This window comes from Pan paniscus, chromosome 8, assembly GCF_029289425.2.
Source record: "Pan paniscus chromosome 8, NHGRI_mPanPan1-v2.0_pri, whole genome shotgun sequence".
Taxonomy (NCBI): domain Eukaryota; kingdom Metazoa; phylum Chordata; class Mammalia; order Primates; family Hominidae; genus Pan; species Pan paniscus.
This window is the reverse complement of record NC_073257.2, coordinates 115,210,531-115,227,419: the sequence shown is the minus strand read 5'-3', so window position 1 is coordinate 115,227,419 and position 16,889 is coordinate 115,210,531. Positions and strand designations below refer to the sequence as shown.

The 16,889-nt window shown below is 43.2% G+C and overlaps 1 protein-coding gene across 2 annotated transcripts in view; it reads left to right on the top strand.

Moving 5' to 3' along the window:
- Positions 1 to 16,889, top strand: part of PCGF6 (polycomb group ring finger 6) — a 47,993-nt gene that overhangs the window by 8,890 nt on the left and 22,214 nt on the right. For both annotated transcript variants that reach the window (XM_034931416.3, XM_055093342.2), the window contains 2 exons: positions 8,282 to 8,309; positions 15,605 to 15,703. In XM_034931416.3, coding sequence (XP_034787307.1) covers positions 8,282 to 8,309; positions 15,605 to 15,703 — 127 coding nt within the window. The remainder of the gene's footprint in view (positions 1 to 8,281; positions 8,310 to 15,604; positions 15,704 to 16,889) is intronic.

The window sequence follows — 16,889 nt, the reverse complement described above, 5'->3', positions numbered from 1 at the left end:
TCCTGAAAGGCCATATAAGAACATCTTGGCCAGGCATGGTGGCTCACACCTGTAATCCCAGCACTTTGGGAGGCCGAGGCGGGCAGATTACCCGAGGTCAGGAGTTCAAGATCACCCTGACCAACATGATGAAACCCTGTCTCTACTAAAAATATAAAAATGAGCCAGGTGTTGTGGCGGGTGCCTGTAGTCCCAGCTACTCAGGAGGCTGAGGCGGGAGAATTACTTGAACCTGGGAGGTGGAGGTTGCAGTAACCCAAGATTATGCTGTTGCACTCCAGCCTGGGCAATGAGAGTGAAACTCTGTCTGAAGGAAAAAAAAAAAAAAAGTCCGGGTGCAGTGGCTCACTCTTAATCCCAGCACTTGAGGAGGCCGAGGTGGGCGGATCACTTGAGATTAGGAGTTTGAGACCAGCCTGGCCAACATGGTGAAACACTGTCTCTATCAAAAGTATAAAAAATTAGCTAGGTGTGGTGGCACGTGCCTGTGATTCCAGCTACTTGGGAGGCTGAGACAGGAGAATCGCTTGAATTGGGAGGTGGAGGTTGCAGTGAGCTGAGATTGTGCCACTGCACTCCAGCCTGGGTGACAGAGAAAGACTGCTGAGAAAAAAAAAAAAGAACATATTAATGGCAGTGCCCCTAGGAAGCGGCACTGGAGTCTATTGAGTTTGGGATGGGAACAAGTCTTACTTGCCATTGTGTTTGAATTTTTACACATGTGACAATGTGACTTTTGTTTTGTTTTCATACTAATCAAAAGAAGGCTGGAGTAATATCTTTTAATGACTAGCTAATTACAATTTGAAAATTAAAGAGTTGGCTGGGCGCAGTGGCTCTCGCCTGTAATCCCAGCATTCTGGGAGGCTTAGGTGGGCAGATTACTTGACATCAAGAGTTCGAGACCAGCCTGGCCAATATGGTGAAACCCATCTTTACTAAAAATACAAAAAAAAAAAAAGCTGGATGTGGTGGCTTGCACCTGTAATCCCAGCTATTCAGGAGGCTGAGGGAGGAGAATCACTTGAACCCGAGAGGCGGAGGTTGCAGTGAGCCGAGATCACACCAGTGCACTCCAGCCTGGGCAACAAGGGCCAAACTCCGTCTCGAAAAATACAAAAACAAACAAAAAATACAAAAATTAGCCAGGCATGGTGGTGCGCGCCTTTAGTCCCACCTACTTGGGAGGCCGAGGCAGGAGAATCACTTGAACCCGGGAGGCGGAGGTTGTGGGTGAGCCAAGGTAGTGCCATTGCACTCCAGCCTGGGTGACAGGAGTGAAACTCCGTCTCAAAAAAAATAAAAAAGAAAATTAAAAGGATTTTTTTTTGTTTTTGAGACGGAGTTTCACTCTTGTTGCTCATGCTGGAGTGCAATGGCGCAATCTCGGCTCACCGCAACCTCCACCTCCCGGGTTCAAGCGATTCTCCTGCCTCAGCCTTCCAAATAGCTGGGGTTACAGGTGCCGGCCACCATGCCTGGCTAATTTTCTATTTTTAGTAGAGACAGGGTTTCGCCATGTCAGTCAGGCTGGTCTCAATCTCCCGACCTCAGGTGATCCGCCCACCTTGGCCCCCCAAAGTGTTGGGATTACAGGCGTGAGCCACCGCGCCCGACTTAAGGAATTATATTTTTAAAAAATTATTTTGAGGGTCAGGCATGGTGGCTTATGCCTGTAATCCTAGCACTTTGGGAAGCAGAGGTAGGAGAACCGCTTGAGTCCAGGAGCTGGACACTAGCCTGGTCAACATGGTAAAACCCTGTCTCTACAAAAAAATACGAAAAGAAAATTAATTGGCCATGGTGGCATGCACCTGTAGTCCCATCTACTAGGGAGGCTGATGGGGGAGGATCGACTGAGCCCGGGAGTTTGAGGCTGCAGTGAGCCTTGATTGCACCACTGCATTCCAGCCTGGGTGACAGAGCAAGACCCTGTCTCAAAAAAAAAAAAAAATTATTTTGGGGAAATGTAACACTTTCCACTAATCACAGCAGGAACTTGGATCCACTTTTTATACCTTTTTTGAAAAGTCAGATATTGTAATACAGCGATGGTAAACGTGTGATGGGTGTGCCACCATTTCTTCTTTCTTTACTTGTAGCAGAAATCAATAATTAATCATAGCAGGCTTTCCTGATGAGACTTGACCACAATGCTCAAGGCAGTCATTACCATTACTAAAGTTGTTACATTATTAATGCATTTCCTGCTGTAGAGGAAAAAGCCCTACCTTGGAATAGGAGATCTGGATTTAAGTCGTAGCTCTGCTGTTTTCTAGCTTTGTAACCTTGAATAAATTGCTTTTGTTTATTCATAAGGTATGTATATAAAACATATATATATATATATTTTTTTTCCCTGAGACAGAGTCATACTTTGTCACCCAGGTTGGAATGCAGAGGCACAATCTCGGCTCACTGCAGCCTCTGCCTCCTGGGTTCAAGCAGTTCTCCTACCTCAGCCTCCGAAGTAGCTGGGATTACAGGCGCATACCACCATGCCTGACTTTTTTTTTTTTTTTTTTTTTGTATTTTTAGTAGAGGCAGGGTTTCACCTTGTTAACCAGGCTGGTCTTGAACTCTTGACCTCATGATCCACCTGCCTAAGCCTCCCAGAGTGCTCGGATTACAGGCATGAGCCACTGCACCTGGCCTCATAAGATGCTTTTGTGTGTGTGTGTGTGTGTGTGTGTGTGTGTGTGTGTGTGTGTGTGTGTGTGGTTTTTTTTTTTTTTTTTTTTGAGACAGACAGAATTTCGCTTTTGTTCCCCAGGCTGGAGGGCAGTGGCGCGATCTTGGCTTACTGCAACCTCAGTCCTCAGTCTTCCGGTTTCAAGCAATTCTGCCGCCTCAGCCTCCAGAGTAGCGGGGATTACAGGTGCCCTCCTCCACACCCAGCTAATTTTTGTATTTTTTAGTAGAGATGGGGTTTCACCATGTTGGCCAGGCTGGTCTCGAACTCCTGACCTCGTGATCCACCTACCTTGGCCTCCCAAAGTGCTGGGATTACAGGCGTGAGCCACTGCACCCGGACTCATAAGGTATATATTAAGGTCCTCCTGTGTAAATAAAAATTGAACCTTAGAAATTGTTGGTTATGATGGGTATTCAGTGTACCTCCTAAGACAGTCCTTTATCTGTTTTTTCTTCCTTGAGACAGGGTCTTGCTCTGCTGCCCAGGCTGGACTGCAGTGGCGCGATCTCAGGTTACTGCAGCCTCTGCCTCCTAGACTCAAGCAATCCTCTCGCCTCAGCCTCCTGAGCAGCTGGGACTATAGGCACACACCATCATGCCCAGCTAATTTTTTACCATATTGCCCAAGCTGGTCTTGAACTCCCGGCTCAAGCAATCTACCCGCCTTGGCCTCCCAAAATGATGGGATTACAGGCGTGAGCCACTGCACCTCACCCTTTTTATTACATAGAAAAGCATTTATGTTACCGCAAAAGTTAGGCTATTGGGGGTAACCTGTAGGAAACTGTTTTCATGACAGGACAAGGGGAGTTTTAATCTGATGGAAGCACAGGGGCAAATTTGGTTCAGTGCTTGACTCTGCTTGACTTGGAGGAGGAAAAACACTGAGGTGGGTTCAGCCTCTGCACTAATTTCTCTGTTACTGGAATATGAAATTAGATTTCTCCCCTAAATTGGGTATGCATTTTTTTTTTTCTTTTGAAACGGAGTTTCACTCTTCTTGTCCAGGCTGGAGTGTAGTGGTGTGATCTCGGCTTACTGCTACCTTTGCCTCTAGGGTTCAAGCAATTCTCCTGCCTTAGCCTCCCAAGTAGCTGGGATTACAGGCGTGTGCCACCATGCCCGGTTAAGTTTTTGTATTTTTAGTAGAGATGGGGTTTCATCATGTTGGCCAGGCTGGTCTCGAACTCCTGACCTCAGGTGATTCACCTACCTCGGCCTCCCAAAGTATTGGGATTACAGGCGTGAGCCACTGCACCCAACAAGGTATGCGTGTTTTATGGTCTTCTTTTTTTTTTTTTTTTTTTTGAGATGGAGTCTCGCTCTGTTTCCCAGGCTGGAGTGCAGTGGCGCGATCTCAGCTCACTGCAAGCTCCGCCTCCCGGGTTCATGCCATTCTCCTGCCTCAGCCTCCCAGGTAGATGGGACTACAGGTGCCTGCCACCACGCCCGGCTAATTTTTTTTTGTTTTTAGTAGAGACAGGGTTTCACCGTGTTGGCCAGGATGGTCTCGATCTCCTGACCTCGTGGTCTGCCTGCCTTGGCCTCCTAAAGTGCTGGGATTAGAGGCATGAGCCACTGCACCTGACCGATTTTTTTGTTTGTTTGTTTGTTTGAGACAGGGTTTTCTCTTGTTGTCAAGGCTGGAGTGCAGTGGCATGATCTCGACTCACTGCAACCTCTGCCTCCTAGGTTCAAGCAATTCTCCTGTCTCAGCCTCCCAGGTAACTGGGATTACAGACATGCACCACCACGCTTAGCTAATTTTGTATTTTTAGTAGACACAGGGTTTCTCCTTGTTGGTCAGGCTGGTCTTGAACTCCTGACCTCAGGTTATCCACCCACCTCGACCTCCCAAAGTGCTGGGATTACAGGCGTGAGCCACCGTGCCCAGCTTTATGATCTTAAGATAGACTCTTATCCTTTTTGTTCTATAGTTTCTATGTGTAAAGTAGATTATAAAAAGAAATAACCCAAGACAGACAGTATGGTATGTTGAAAGAGTATAGGTTTTGAAGACTAACTCAGAGTAGGTAACCCTTGGGATGTAACTTCTCTGAACTGATCATCAGTTTCTGTATTTCTAAACTGGAGGTTACAATAGCAACTCAAAGGATTGTTGTAAGAATCAACATGTGATATTCTTAAGTCTGAATTATTATCAATATGAGTATTGAAATAATGCAGGGCCGTTCAAAAATAAAGGTTAAAGTGGTCCATGGTGCTATAATACATACACCTGCATACCAAAGAAAATAGAGTCTTACGAGATGTGTGATGCAGCAAAAATTTAATGCCATTTTAAGCTCAGTGGTGTTTAGTAAACCCGAGAGTAGTATCCCACTCTGTGCTGCCTTAGTCCAACAAGAGTATTGTGTTCAGCTCTGGGTACCATATTTTAAGAGAGATATTGGTAAACAGGTATAACTGGAGTGGTAAAAGTTTGAAAATACGTCATGTGGTAGCGGAAGGAACAAAAATATTTTGTTTGGAAATAAAGCAATGGTAAGTCCCTCAAATTAGTTTAAAATCTTTAAAGGGTTACCAAATAAAAGAAAAATTGGTCTGATTCACAATACCAGAAGGCAAAACTATGACTTCTAGGTATATGTTACAGTGTGAAGCGTGTTTGATTAAGTGGAAGCAAGTAATTTTTTTTGCTTTTTTGAGATGGAGTTTGGCTCTGTCACCCAGGCTGGAGTGCAGTGGCACGACCTCGGCTCACTGCAACCTCCGCCTCCCGGGTTCAAGTGATTCTCCTGCCTCAGCCTCTCGAGTAGCTAGGATTACAGGCATGTGCCAACACGCCTGGCTAATTTTTGTATTTTTATTGGAGACATAAGTTTACCATGTTGGCCAGGCAGGTCTCAAACTCCTGACCTCAAGCGATCCACCTACCTCAGCCTCCCAGAGTGCTGAAATTACAGGTGTGACCTACTGCACCTGGCCGCAAGCAAGTAATTTCTAACAAAGTCACCCACAAATGAAATTGCTGACTTGTCAGTTAAGCTGTCTTTAGATATTCAGGTAGAAGCTGATGCCCATGTACCAAGTATTCTACAGAGATAATTCTTACAATGAATGGGATGTTTTATTTTATAACTCTAAGATAATATAATTTAACATTCTATTTATGTGTGTATTTTATATTTATTTGTACATTTACGGATTTACAGTTTACATTTATATATTGATATAATTTCATATAAAATAATATATCATTTATAGGTTTATAATATATAAATATTTCTGTATCTCTATTACTTTTTTCTTTTTATTTATTTATTTATTTTTTAATTTTTTTTTTGGAGACGCAGTCTCACTCTGTTGCCCAGGCTGGAGTGCAGTGGCATGATCTTGACTCCCTGCAACCTTTGCCTCCCGATTTCAAGCGATTCTCCTGCCTCAGCCTCCCGAGTAGCTGGGACTACAGGTGCACGCCACCACACCTTGCTAATTTGTTGCCCAGGCTGGTCTTGAGCTCCTGAGCTCAGGCAATCCACCCACCTTGCCTCCCAAAGTGCTAGGATTACAGGCGTGAGCCACCGCGCCTGGCCTCTTTTCCTTTATTTTTTTGAGATGGAGTCTCGCACTGTCACCGGGCTGGAGTGTAGTGACACGATCTCAGCTCACTGCAACCTCCGCCTCCCGGGTTCAAGCAGTTCTCCTGCCTCAGCCTCCCGAGTAGCTGGGATTACAGGCATGCGCCACCACGCCCAGCTAATTTTTTGTATTTTTAGGAGAGACGGGGTTTCATTATGTTGGCCCGGCTGCTCTTGAACTCCTGGCCTCATTATCTGCCCACCTTGGCCTCCCAAAGTGCTGGGATTACAGGCATCAGCCACCTCGCCCAGCCTATTTTTTTCTTACAAAGAGTACTTTGCTGGGCACCGTGGCTCACTCCTGTAATCCTAGCACTTTGGGAGGCCAAGGTGGGCAGATCACGAGATCAAGAGATCGAGGCCATCCTGAACAACATGGTGAAACCCCGTCTATACTAAAAATACAAAAATTAGCCGAGTGTGGTGGTGGGTGCCTGTAGTCCCACCTACTCGGGAGGCTGAGGCAAAGAGAATCGCTTGAACCCGGGAGGCGGAGGTTGCAGTGAGCCGAGATCACGCCACTGCACTCCTGCCTGGATGACAGTGAGACTCCGTCTCAAAAAAAAAAAATGGGTGCTTTGGAGTCTGGGTGTGGTGGCTCACACCTGTAATTCCAGCATTTGGGGAGGCTAAGGCAGAAGGATGGCTTGAGGCCAGGAGTTTGAGACCAGCCTGGCCAACACAGCGAGACCCTATCTCTTAAATTTTTTTTTTTTTTTAATTAGCCATGCATGGTGGCACATATCTGTACTCCCAGCTGCTCAGGTAGGCTAAGGCAAGAAGTTCACTTAAGCCCAGAAGGTTGAAGCTGCAGTGAGCCACTACATTCCTGCCTGGGTGATAGAGCAAGACTCTATCTCTTAAAGAAAAAAATGAAAGAAAAAAAGAATACTTTGGAGATGATGCAATTGTGAACTTGTCTAATCTTCACAACATAAGGAAGAAAGAACATTGGCTTTGATGTTAGGCACACCTGAGTGTGAATTTCAGTTTTATTACCTACCATATCTGTGTGTCCCAAAGAAAGTTATGACCTCTGTGAGCTTAATTTTTTTCATCTGTAGAAAGGGGTACTAATACCTCATTTGCAGGGCTATTGTGAGGACTAAATGAAAAGCATGCATATGCACATGAATACCTAATTCAATGCCTGGCACATAGTACTTTCTCAACAAAAAGTTAGATACCCTTGTCTCCCTCATGGCTTAAAAGTAATTGATTTAACCAAGAAATCTGTAGGCTTCTAGGTGAAAAGGAAACTGAGTAAAATTATGTCCAGGTAATTATTCTGCAAAAAAAGCAATAGGAAGCATAGCAGCCTTCTTGTAAGAAATTTTGTATTGTAAATGTTACTATAGAGAGAAAAATCACATTGATTATGATTAAAAGAAAAATATGAAATTAGACTAAGCTGTAAAATGTTAGGATGCTAAATGTGGGGTGAGGGGGAATCTAATATTTAAGAATATACTTTTTCCTGGAGATCTATTGTACATCATGATGACTACAGTTAATAATGTATTATATACTTGAAAATTGCTAAGAGTAGATCCTAAATGTTCTCACTACAGTAAAATAAGTATGTGAGCTGATGGATATGTTGATTTGCTTGATTTTATTAGTTTACAGTATATACGTATCTTAAAACCTATAGATATACACAATTTTAATTTGTCTATTATCCCCTAATAAAGCTGGAAAAAATAAGTAAATTCTCATATTTTCCATCAAAAAAAGAGAATATACTTTTAACTTCTAAAATTAAGTATAGAAAGTAGACTAAAATACTGGATAAAACTGCCTTTGCCTTAACCACTAGGTGGCAGAAATAACAATTACATTTGTTTATTTCATAAAACTTCAGGTGACTGTGTTCTAGAATTACAATGAATTGATGTTTCTCAAATATTTATATATGTTGTTTTATGATTAAACATATAGCTTAAAGTATTAAATATTGATTAATTTTGCTCTCATTTTTCAGTGCTAATGAAGGCACGGGACATTTTAAGGTATTTTACTTTTTTTTTCATTCATTTCACAAGAGGACTCTGTAGCACACAAATTCGAGTCAGATTAGCAACCAAATGGAGATTGTATATATAAGTTATTTAAATATGAAGTACATTTAATAATATTATAGATTTATGAATAAAAGTTATTAAGTAGGGATTTGTTCATTCAGAACAGTAGTCTAAGGAAAATTAAGTGAATACTTTTTAAAACTAAAACCAAATGCTATGTTAATTTGGTGATAAAAAATGTCTCAAAGCATTTTTGCATATTTGGCATTTAGAATTAAATATGAGCTTAAAATTTTATTTGCATGTAACATTTTTTGCTCAAGTTATTTTGCCCTACTTGTTACTTCAATTATTCACTGAAGTTTTAGAGGTAAGAATGAACTCCTTTGTAACATATTTAAGTTCAGAGTTGATTTAAAGATTCCGAAATCACAGGTACCATTGTATACAGTGTTACTACTATAATGTGAGTCATCAGGAAAAGGTAACTTTTTAAGAAGGGGTAAATCAGACCTTATAGTTTCTTGGGAGGTAAATATACAAGGAATAGGTGACTTTGATCTGTTTAGATTTTCAGTGACTTTGTCAAGTGTCTGTACTGAAAGTTAGGTGAATTATACCTAGTTGGATATACTGTACTGTTTTATGAACACACTAGCTCAGAGACATGAATTAAAGCATAGGAATAGATAGGTAATTCTCTGGGTGAAGCATATTATACATGTGTCTCAGAGATTGATGTGATAAAGGGAATGCAGTTTTAAGTCCTCATGATTTTTTTTTTTTTTTTTTTTTTTTAATGGAGTCTTCCTCTGTTGCCCAGGCTGGAGCACAGTGGCACAATCTTGGCTCACTGCAACTTCCGCCGTCTGGGTTCAAGCGATTCTTGAACCCAGCCTCAGCCTCCTGAGTAGCTGGGATTACAGGCATGCACCACCACGCCCAGCTAATTTTGCATTTTTAGTAGAGACGGTGTTTCACCATGTTGGCCAGGCTATTCTCAAACTCCTGACCTCCGGTGACCCACCCACCTGGGCCTCCCAAAGTGCTGGGATTACAGGTATGAGCCACTGCGCCCGACCATAAATCCCCATGATTTTTGATAGCGTTGAACCTCTTCTAAGTTGTAAAACATCAAACCGGTGGTGTTCAGCTTTAGGAAATTCTCGTAGCCATGTAGTGGGTGGGATAGTGGCAGATACATTTTTGTATGGTTTAAGCACAGGGATATATGCTACCAGTGTTCCCTGAAGACGCCTGTCTAATAACCTGTAGTAGTCAGTCCAACAGAGTTTTAAAACTTCATGAAGAAAGAACTAGAGAATGAATTGAAATATTAGGCCGGGTTCGTTGGCTCACATCTGTAATCCCAGTACTTTGGGAGGCCAACGCAGGAGGATTGCTTGGAGCCAGGAGTTCAAGACCAATCTGGGCAACACAGGAATACCCTGTCTCTATCAAAAATAAAAATGTTAGCTCTGCATGTTGGCATGGGCAGTTCCAGCTACTCAGGAAGCTAAGGTGGCAGGATCACATGAGCCTAGGAGATTGAGGCTGCAGTGAGCTGTGATCGCGTCACTACACTCTAGCCTAGGTGACAGAGTAAGACTCTGTCTTAAAAACAGAAAAGATAAAGTATTAGTCTACTGCTTCCTCAGAAACACATGTGCAACCCAGAATATATAGTTGTGGTTCTTACACATGAAAAAACATGGTAGCAATATCACCGTGAAGTGTTCTTGCCAAGACATATAGGAAGGTGACTATGCTTCTAGATTTAATTACTAATTTACAAGAAATACAGGGGACACAGAGATGTATTAGGCCGGACGCGGTGGCTCAAGCTTGTAATCCCAGCACTTTGGGAGGCCGAGGTGGGCAGATTACGAGGTCAGGAGATCAAGACCATCCTGGCTAACAGTGAAACCCCATCTCTACTAAAAATACAAAAAAAATTAGCCGGGCACGGTGGCGGGTGCCTGTAGTCCCAGCTACCCGGGAGGCTGAGGCAGGAGAATAGCATGAACCTGGGAGGCGGAGCTTGCAGTGAGCCAAGATCTCACCACTGCACTCCAGCCTGGGCGACACAGCGAGACTCTGTCTCAAAAAAGAGAGAGAGAGATGTATTAAATGACACTGAAGGAATATAATAAGCCAGATCAAGATAGTGGAAAACTACATAGCAACCAATTCTGTTTCTTCAGCAAATAAATTAAAAAGGAAAGAGATGAAGAATAAACCTACAGATGAAACCTATTGATAAAAGTAACTTAAGGGACATATAAATTAATTACATTGTATGCACATTATTTGGATTTGATTTCAAATATATATATATTTTTAATAATCCAAAATTGGGCTGGGGACATTGGGTCATGCCTGTAATCCTAGCACGTTGGGAGCCCAAGGCAGGTGGATCTCCTGAGTTCAGGAGTTCGAGACTAGCCTGGCCAACATGCCAAAACTCTATCTCTATTAAAAATACAAAAATTAGCCAGGCGTGGTGGTGGGCACCTATAATCCCAGCTACTTGGGAGGCTGAGGCAAGACAATCACTTGAACCCGGAGGGCGGAGAACTTGGCGAAGTGAGCTGAGATCATGCCACTTCACTCCAGCCTGGGCGAAAGAGCGAATAATAACCCCAAATTGGAAACAGTGTATATAACCTATTAGCTGATGAATGGATAAACAAAATGTATTTTCATATAATAGAGTATTATTTGACAGTAAAAAGGAATGAAGTACTGATACATGGTCTGACATGGGTAAACATTGAAAACATGATGCTAAGGAAAAGAAGCCAGTCACAAAAGGCCATCCATATATTATATGATTTCATTTATCTGAAATGTGCAGAACAAGAAAATCCACAGGAGCAGAAAGCAGATTAGCGGTTGTCAGAGGCTTGGGGAAGAGGCTGAATGGGGAGTGACTACCAAGAGGTACAGGTTTCTTTTTTTCTTGTTGGAGATGGAGTCTCGCTCTGTCACCCAGGCTGGAGTGCAGTGGCGCAATCTGGGCTCACTGCAACCTCTGCCTCCCGGGTTCAAGCAGTTCTCCTGCCTCAGCCTCCCAAGTAGCTGGTATTACAGGTGCGCCCCACCACGCCCAGCTAATTTTTTGTATTTTTAGTAGAAACGGGGTTTCACCGTGTTAGCCAGGCTGGTCTTGAACTCCTTACCTCAGGTGATCCACCCGCCTTGGCCTCCCAAAGTGCTGGGATTACAGGCGTGAGCCACCTTGCCCAGCCAGGCTTCTTTTTAGGGTAATGAAAATATTCTGAAATTACATAGCAGTGATGGTTGCAAAATTTTGTAGATATACTAAAATCCATTTAATCGTACACTTTTAAAGGGTGAATTTAATGGTATGTGAATTACATCTCAATAAAGCTGTTGTTTTTTTTTAATACCTAAGCCAAGATTTGATAGAAACTTTGAATAGAAACATTGTTTGTAATTTGCTTGGTGTAAACATTTTGGGGATATAAAAATGTATCTGGTTGAAACAATATATGCTTGGCCAGGCACGGTGGCTAACGCCTGTAATCCCAGCACTTTAGGAGACCAGGACGGGAGGATCACTTGAAGTTAGGAGTTGAGACCAGCCTCGGCAACATGGGGAAACCCTGTCTCCACTGAAAGTACAAAAATTAGCCCGGTATGGTGATGCATGCCTGTAATCCCAGGTACTCAGGAGGGCTGTGGCAGGAGAATTGCTTGAACCCAGGAGGCAGAGGCTGCAGTGAGCCGAGATTGCGCCACTGCATTCCAGCCTGGGCTAAAGCAAAACTTCATCTCAAAAAAACAAACAAACAAACAAAAAAACAGGCCGGGCACAGTGGCTCACACCTGTAATCCCAGCACTTTGGGAGGCTGAGGCGGGTGGATCACGAGTCAGGAGATCGATACCATCCTGGCTAACACGTGAAACCCCGTCTCTACTAAAAATACAAAAAATTAGCAGGGCATGGTGGCAGGCGCCTGTAGTCCCAGCTACTCGGGAGGCTGAGGCAGGAGAATGGCGTGAACTCAGGAGGCAGAGTTTGCAGTGAGCCAAGATCGTGCCACTGCACTGCAGCCCAGGCGACAGAGCGAGACTGTCTCAAAAACAAACAACAAAAAAACTGGCCGGGCACGGTAGCTCACACCTATAATCCCAGCACTTTGGGAGGCTGAGGTGGGCGGATCACCTGAGGTCAGGAGTTTGAAACCAGCCTGGCCAACATGGTGAAACCCTGTCTCTACTAAAAAAACAAAAATTAGTGTGGTGGCTCACGCCTGTAATCCTAGCTACTTGGGTGGCTGAGGCAGGAGAATTGCTTCAACTCGGGAGGCAGAGGTAGCAGTGAGCCAAGACTGCGCCATTCCACTCCAGCCTGGGCAACAAGAGCAAAACTCCATCTCAAAAACATATATATGTATATGCTTATGTTAGAATTTTTGTTTAAGCCCGTTACTGGTTATATTTTTTTCATGAAATCTTTGTTTCAGTTTTCTCTTTTAGTAATGACAGCCCTATAAAACAATAAAATCATTTTCTACTAGGTTTAAGAAATTGGGGCCAGGTGCGGTGGCTCACGCCTGTAATCCCAGCACTTTGGGAGGCCAAGGCGGGTGGATCACCTGAGGTCAGGAGTTTGAGACCAGCCTGACCAATATGATGAAACCCCATCTCTACTAAAAATACAAAATTAGCCAGATGTTGGTGGCGGGTACCTGTAGTCCCAGCTACTTGGGAGGCTGAGATAGGAGAATCACTTGAACCCAAGAGGCAGAGGTTGCAGTGAGCCGAGATTGTGCCACTGCACTCCAGCCTGGGTGACAGAATGGGGTGACAGAACGAGACTCCATCTCAAAAGTTAAAATCCGCCGGGCGCAGTGGCTCACGCCTGTAATCCCAGCACTTCGGGACGCTGAGGCCGGTGGATCATGAGGTCAGGAGATCGAGACCATCCTGGCTAACACAGTGAAACTCTGTCTCTACTAAAAATACAAAAAATAGCGTGGTGGTACACGCCTGTAGTCCCAGCTACTTGGGAGGCTGAGGCAAGAGAATCGCTTGAATCCAGAAGGTAGAGGTTGCAGTGAGCCATGATCGCTCCACTGCACTCCAGCCTGGGCGACAGAGCAAGACTCCATCTCAAAAACAAAAAACAAACAAAAAAAGTTAAAATCCTGTACATAAAGAGCAAAAATGATGCAAATAATCTTAGAGACAAATGGCCCACAACACTAACAACTCTTCAGTGCTTACTATGTGACAGGTATTTTTATTATTTACATACATTAACTTATTTTCATGATAATTGTATGAAGCAGGTGCTATTTTTATCTATTTTACAAATAGAGACACAGACAAGTTCAGGAACTTGCCCAAAGACTCACTATTAGAAAATGGCAGAACCAGGGTTTGAGCCCAGGTGTCTGCCTGGAGTGCCTACACTCAACACCTATTCTGTATGCTGTACTGTGGTAATAACGGGCAGACCATTTATCAGTTGCTCAAGTATAACAAGCAAGCCCAGGACACCTAGAAAAATAAAATACCTATCTAATATAGACTCTGAGTTTTAGTTGAGAAAGTTCTTAAGAACAAACTACTGTACAGATAGGAAAGCTGAGTGCTGTAACATGGAACAAATGTGTGCCTTGGTTCCCTAGGTAGCCATTCTAGGCTCCCAGTCTGTAAGTCCTAAAAAAACACTTTGTGCTTTTCCTGTAAGGGACTGTTTAGTTCTGATTACTTCAGCTTTTTATTTGCATGAGGTCGTAGCATCGTTAGTTGTCCCAGAGATCGGAGCTGGGTAAGCATTAGTTTTTACTTTCAAACTCTGTCATCTACTTATCACCTCCTACACCTCAAACTATTGGGTCCCACATTTCAGCCACATGTGTCTAGATAGTGATCTTTTTATTTTTCACTTAAAAAAGAAATCCCTGGCTGGGCGCAGTGGCTCATACCTGTACTCCCAGCACTTTGGGAGGCTGAGGCGGGTGGATCACGAGGTCAGGAGATTGAGACCATGCTGGCTAACAGTGAAACCCCATCTCTAATGAAAAAAAAAAAAAATTAGTTGGGCGTAGTGGTGCACGCCTGTAGTCCCAGCTACTCGGGAGACTGAGGCAGGAGAACAGCGTGAACCCGGGAGGCGGAGCTTGCAGTGAGCTGAGATTGCACCATTGCACTCCAGCCTGGGTGACAGAGTGAGACTCTGTCTCAAAAAAGAAAAGAAAAGAAAAAAAAAAAGAATTCCCTTTATTATGAAAATTTTAAAACTTATACAAAAGTAGGCAGAATAGTATAATGAACTCCCATGTACACACCACTCCAATAATTATAAATTCATGTTAAGTGTCCTTTTATGGCAACATAATAATGATACTACAGTTTTTTAAATTAATGATAATCCCTTGATCAGATATTCATGTACTACTTAAATTTCCTAGATTGTCCCCTGAAAATTGTTGATAGTTTTTCAATCAGGATTCAGTAAGGTCCATACATTGTAATTGGTTAATGTATTTGTCATTTACACCCCTTAATGTTTTTTAGTCTCGCCATTCCTTCTCCATCTTGTTTTTTCTTCCTTGCAGTTTTTTGGGTTTTTTGTTTGTTTGTTTGTTTTTTAGACGGAGTTTTGCTCTTGTTGCCCAGACTGGAGTACAATGGCACGATCTTGGCTCTCTGCAACCTCTGCCTCCCAGGTTCAAGCGATTCTCCTGCCTCAGCCTCCCGAGTAGCTGGGATTATAGGCATGTGCCACCATGCCCAGCTAATTTGTATTTTTAGTAGAGACGGGGTTTCTCCATGTTGGTCAGGCTGGTCTCGAACTCCTGACCTCAAACAATCTGCCTGCCTCTGCCTCCCAAAGTGCTGGGATTGCAGGCGTGAGCCACCATGCCCGGCCTCAAAGTTGTTTCAGACATTTGGTATTGGGTGTTTTCTCTGTGTCTTTAAAGTGTAAGTTCAGTACTTGAAATGAATGAATAAATTTTACTCTGAGTTTTGTTTTTTCAATGAAACATTAAAATAAACCAGCAAGCCTATTTAGAAAAATTGTTGACATACTTTTCAGAAAGGGAAAGCTAAGCAGAATTTCCATTTTTCTTCTCTGATATGTGTATTAATTTGTTTCATAGTAAGTTTTTTGAAGAGTCTATTGAATCATCTTCACTATAAAATTTTCTTTAATGTTTACACATTACATATATATACACATACGTCATGCATGTACAGGTATATTTAACCTAAAAATAGTTTTATCTGTCTATTTTTGTAGCCATTGGAAAAGAAGTTTGTTCGAGTTTCAGGAGAAGCAACTATTGGACATGTAGAAAAATTCCTCAGAAGAAAAATGGGTCTTGATCCAGCTTGTCAGGTACAGTACATATATGTAAAAGAATAGGTAAAGTTGTGAGCTTACCTTTAGCACACTGTAGAAGGAACTCTGTAGGATTTCATGCAATTATTTTTGTTATTTTTGTTTTATGATGTTGTAGACATTGGTTTTTTTTTTTTTTTTGAGACAGAGTCTTGCTCTGTCGCCCAGGCTGGAGTGCAGTGGCACGATCTCAGCTCACTGCAAGCTCAGCCTCCCGGGTTCACGCCATTCTTCTGCGTCAGCCTCCTGAGTAGCTGGGACTACAGGCACCTGCCACTGCACCCAGCTGATTTTTTTTTTTGTATTTTTAGTAGAGAAGGGGTTTCACTGTGGTCTCGATCTCCTGACCTCGTGATCCGCCCGCCTCGGCCTCCCAAAGTGCTGGGATTACAGGCATGAGCCACCGCGCCTGGACATTGTTAATGCTAATTGAATATTGATACATAGTGATTCACACCTCCAGCTTTAATCACATTTGATTTACTGTCCATTTCTTTTTTTGAGACAGGGTCTGTTTCTGTTGCCCAGGCTGAAGTACATTGACACGATCATGGCTCACTACAACCTTGAGGTTTTCCTGAGCTTGGGTGGTCCTCCCTCCTGTCTCAGCCTCCTGAGTAGTTAGGACTAGAGGCACATGCCACCATGCCCAGCTAATTTTTTTTTTTTTTTTTTTTTTAAGAGATGCGGTCTTGCTGTTGTCCAGGCGGTCTCAAACTCCTGGCCTCAAGTAATCCTCTTGCCTCAGCTTCCCAAAGCACTAGGATTATAGGAGTTAGCCACTGTGCCAGGCTAGTATCCATTTCCTACTGCCACTGATGGCAATCTATTAGTGTCATAGAAAAGCTGAAGATAGAAATATTAAAGAGGCCTCAGTTCCAGCTCTTTCCATTTTGGTAGTAGAGAAAAATATTGCTTATCATCCGCTTCCTTTATAGGACATCCTTGCATTTATTAGTTGTTCAAGTATAACAAGCAAGCTCGGCCAGGCGCAGTGGCTCATGCCTGTAATCCCAGCACTTTGGGAGGCTGAGGTGGGTGGATCACGAGGTCAGGAATTCCAGCCTGACCAACATGGTGAAACCCTATCTCTACTAAAAAATACAAAAATTAGCCGGACCTGTTGGCACACACCTGTAATCCCAGCTACTCAGGAGGCTGAGGCAGGAGAATTGCTTGAACC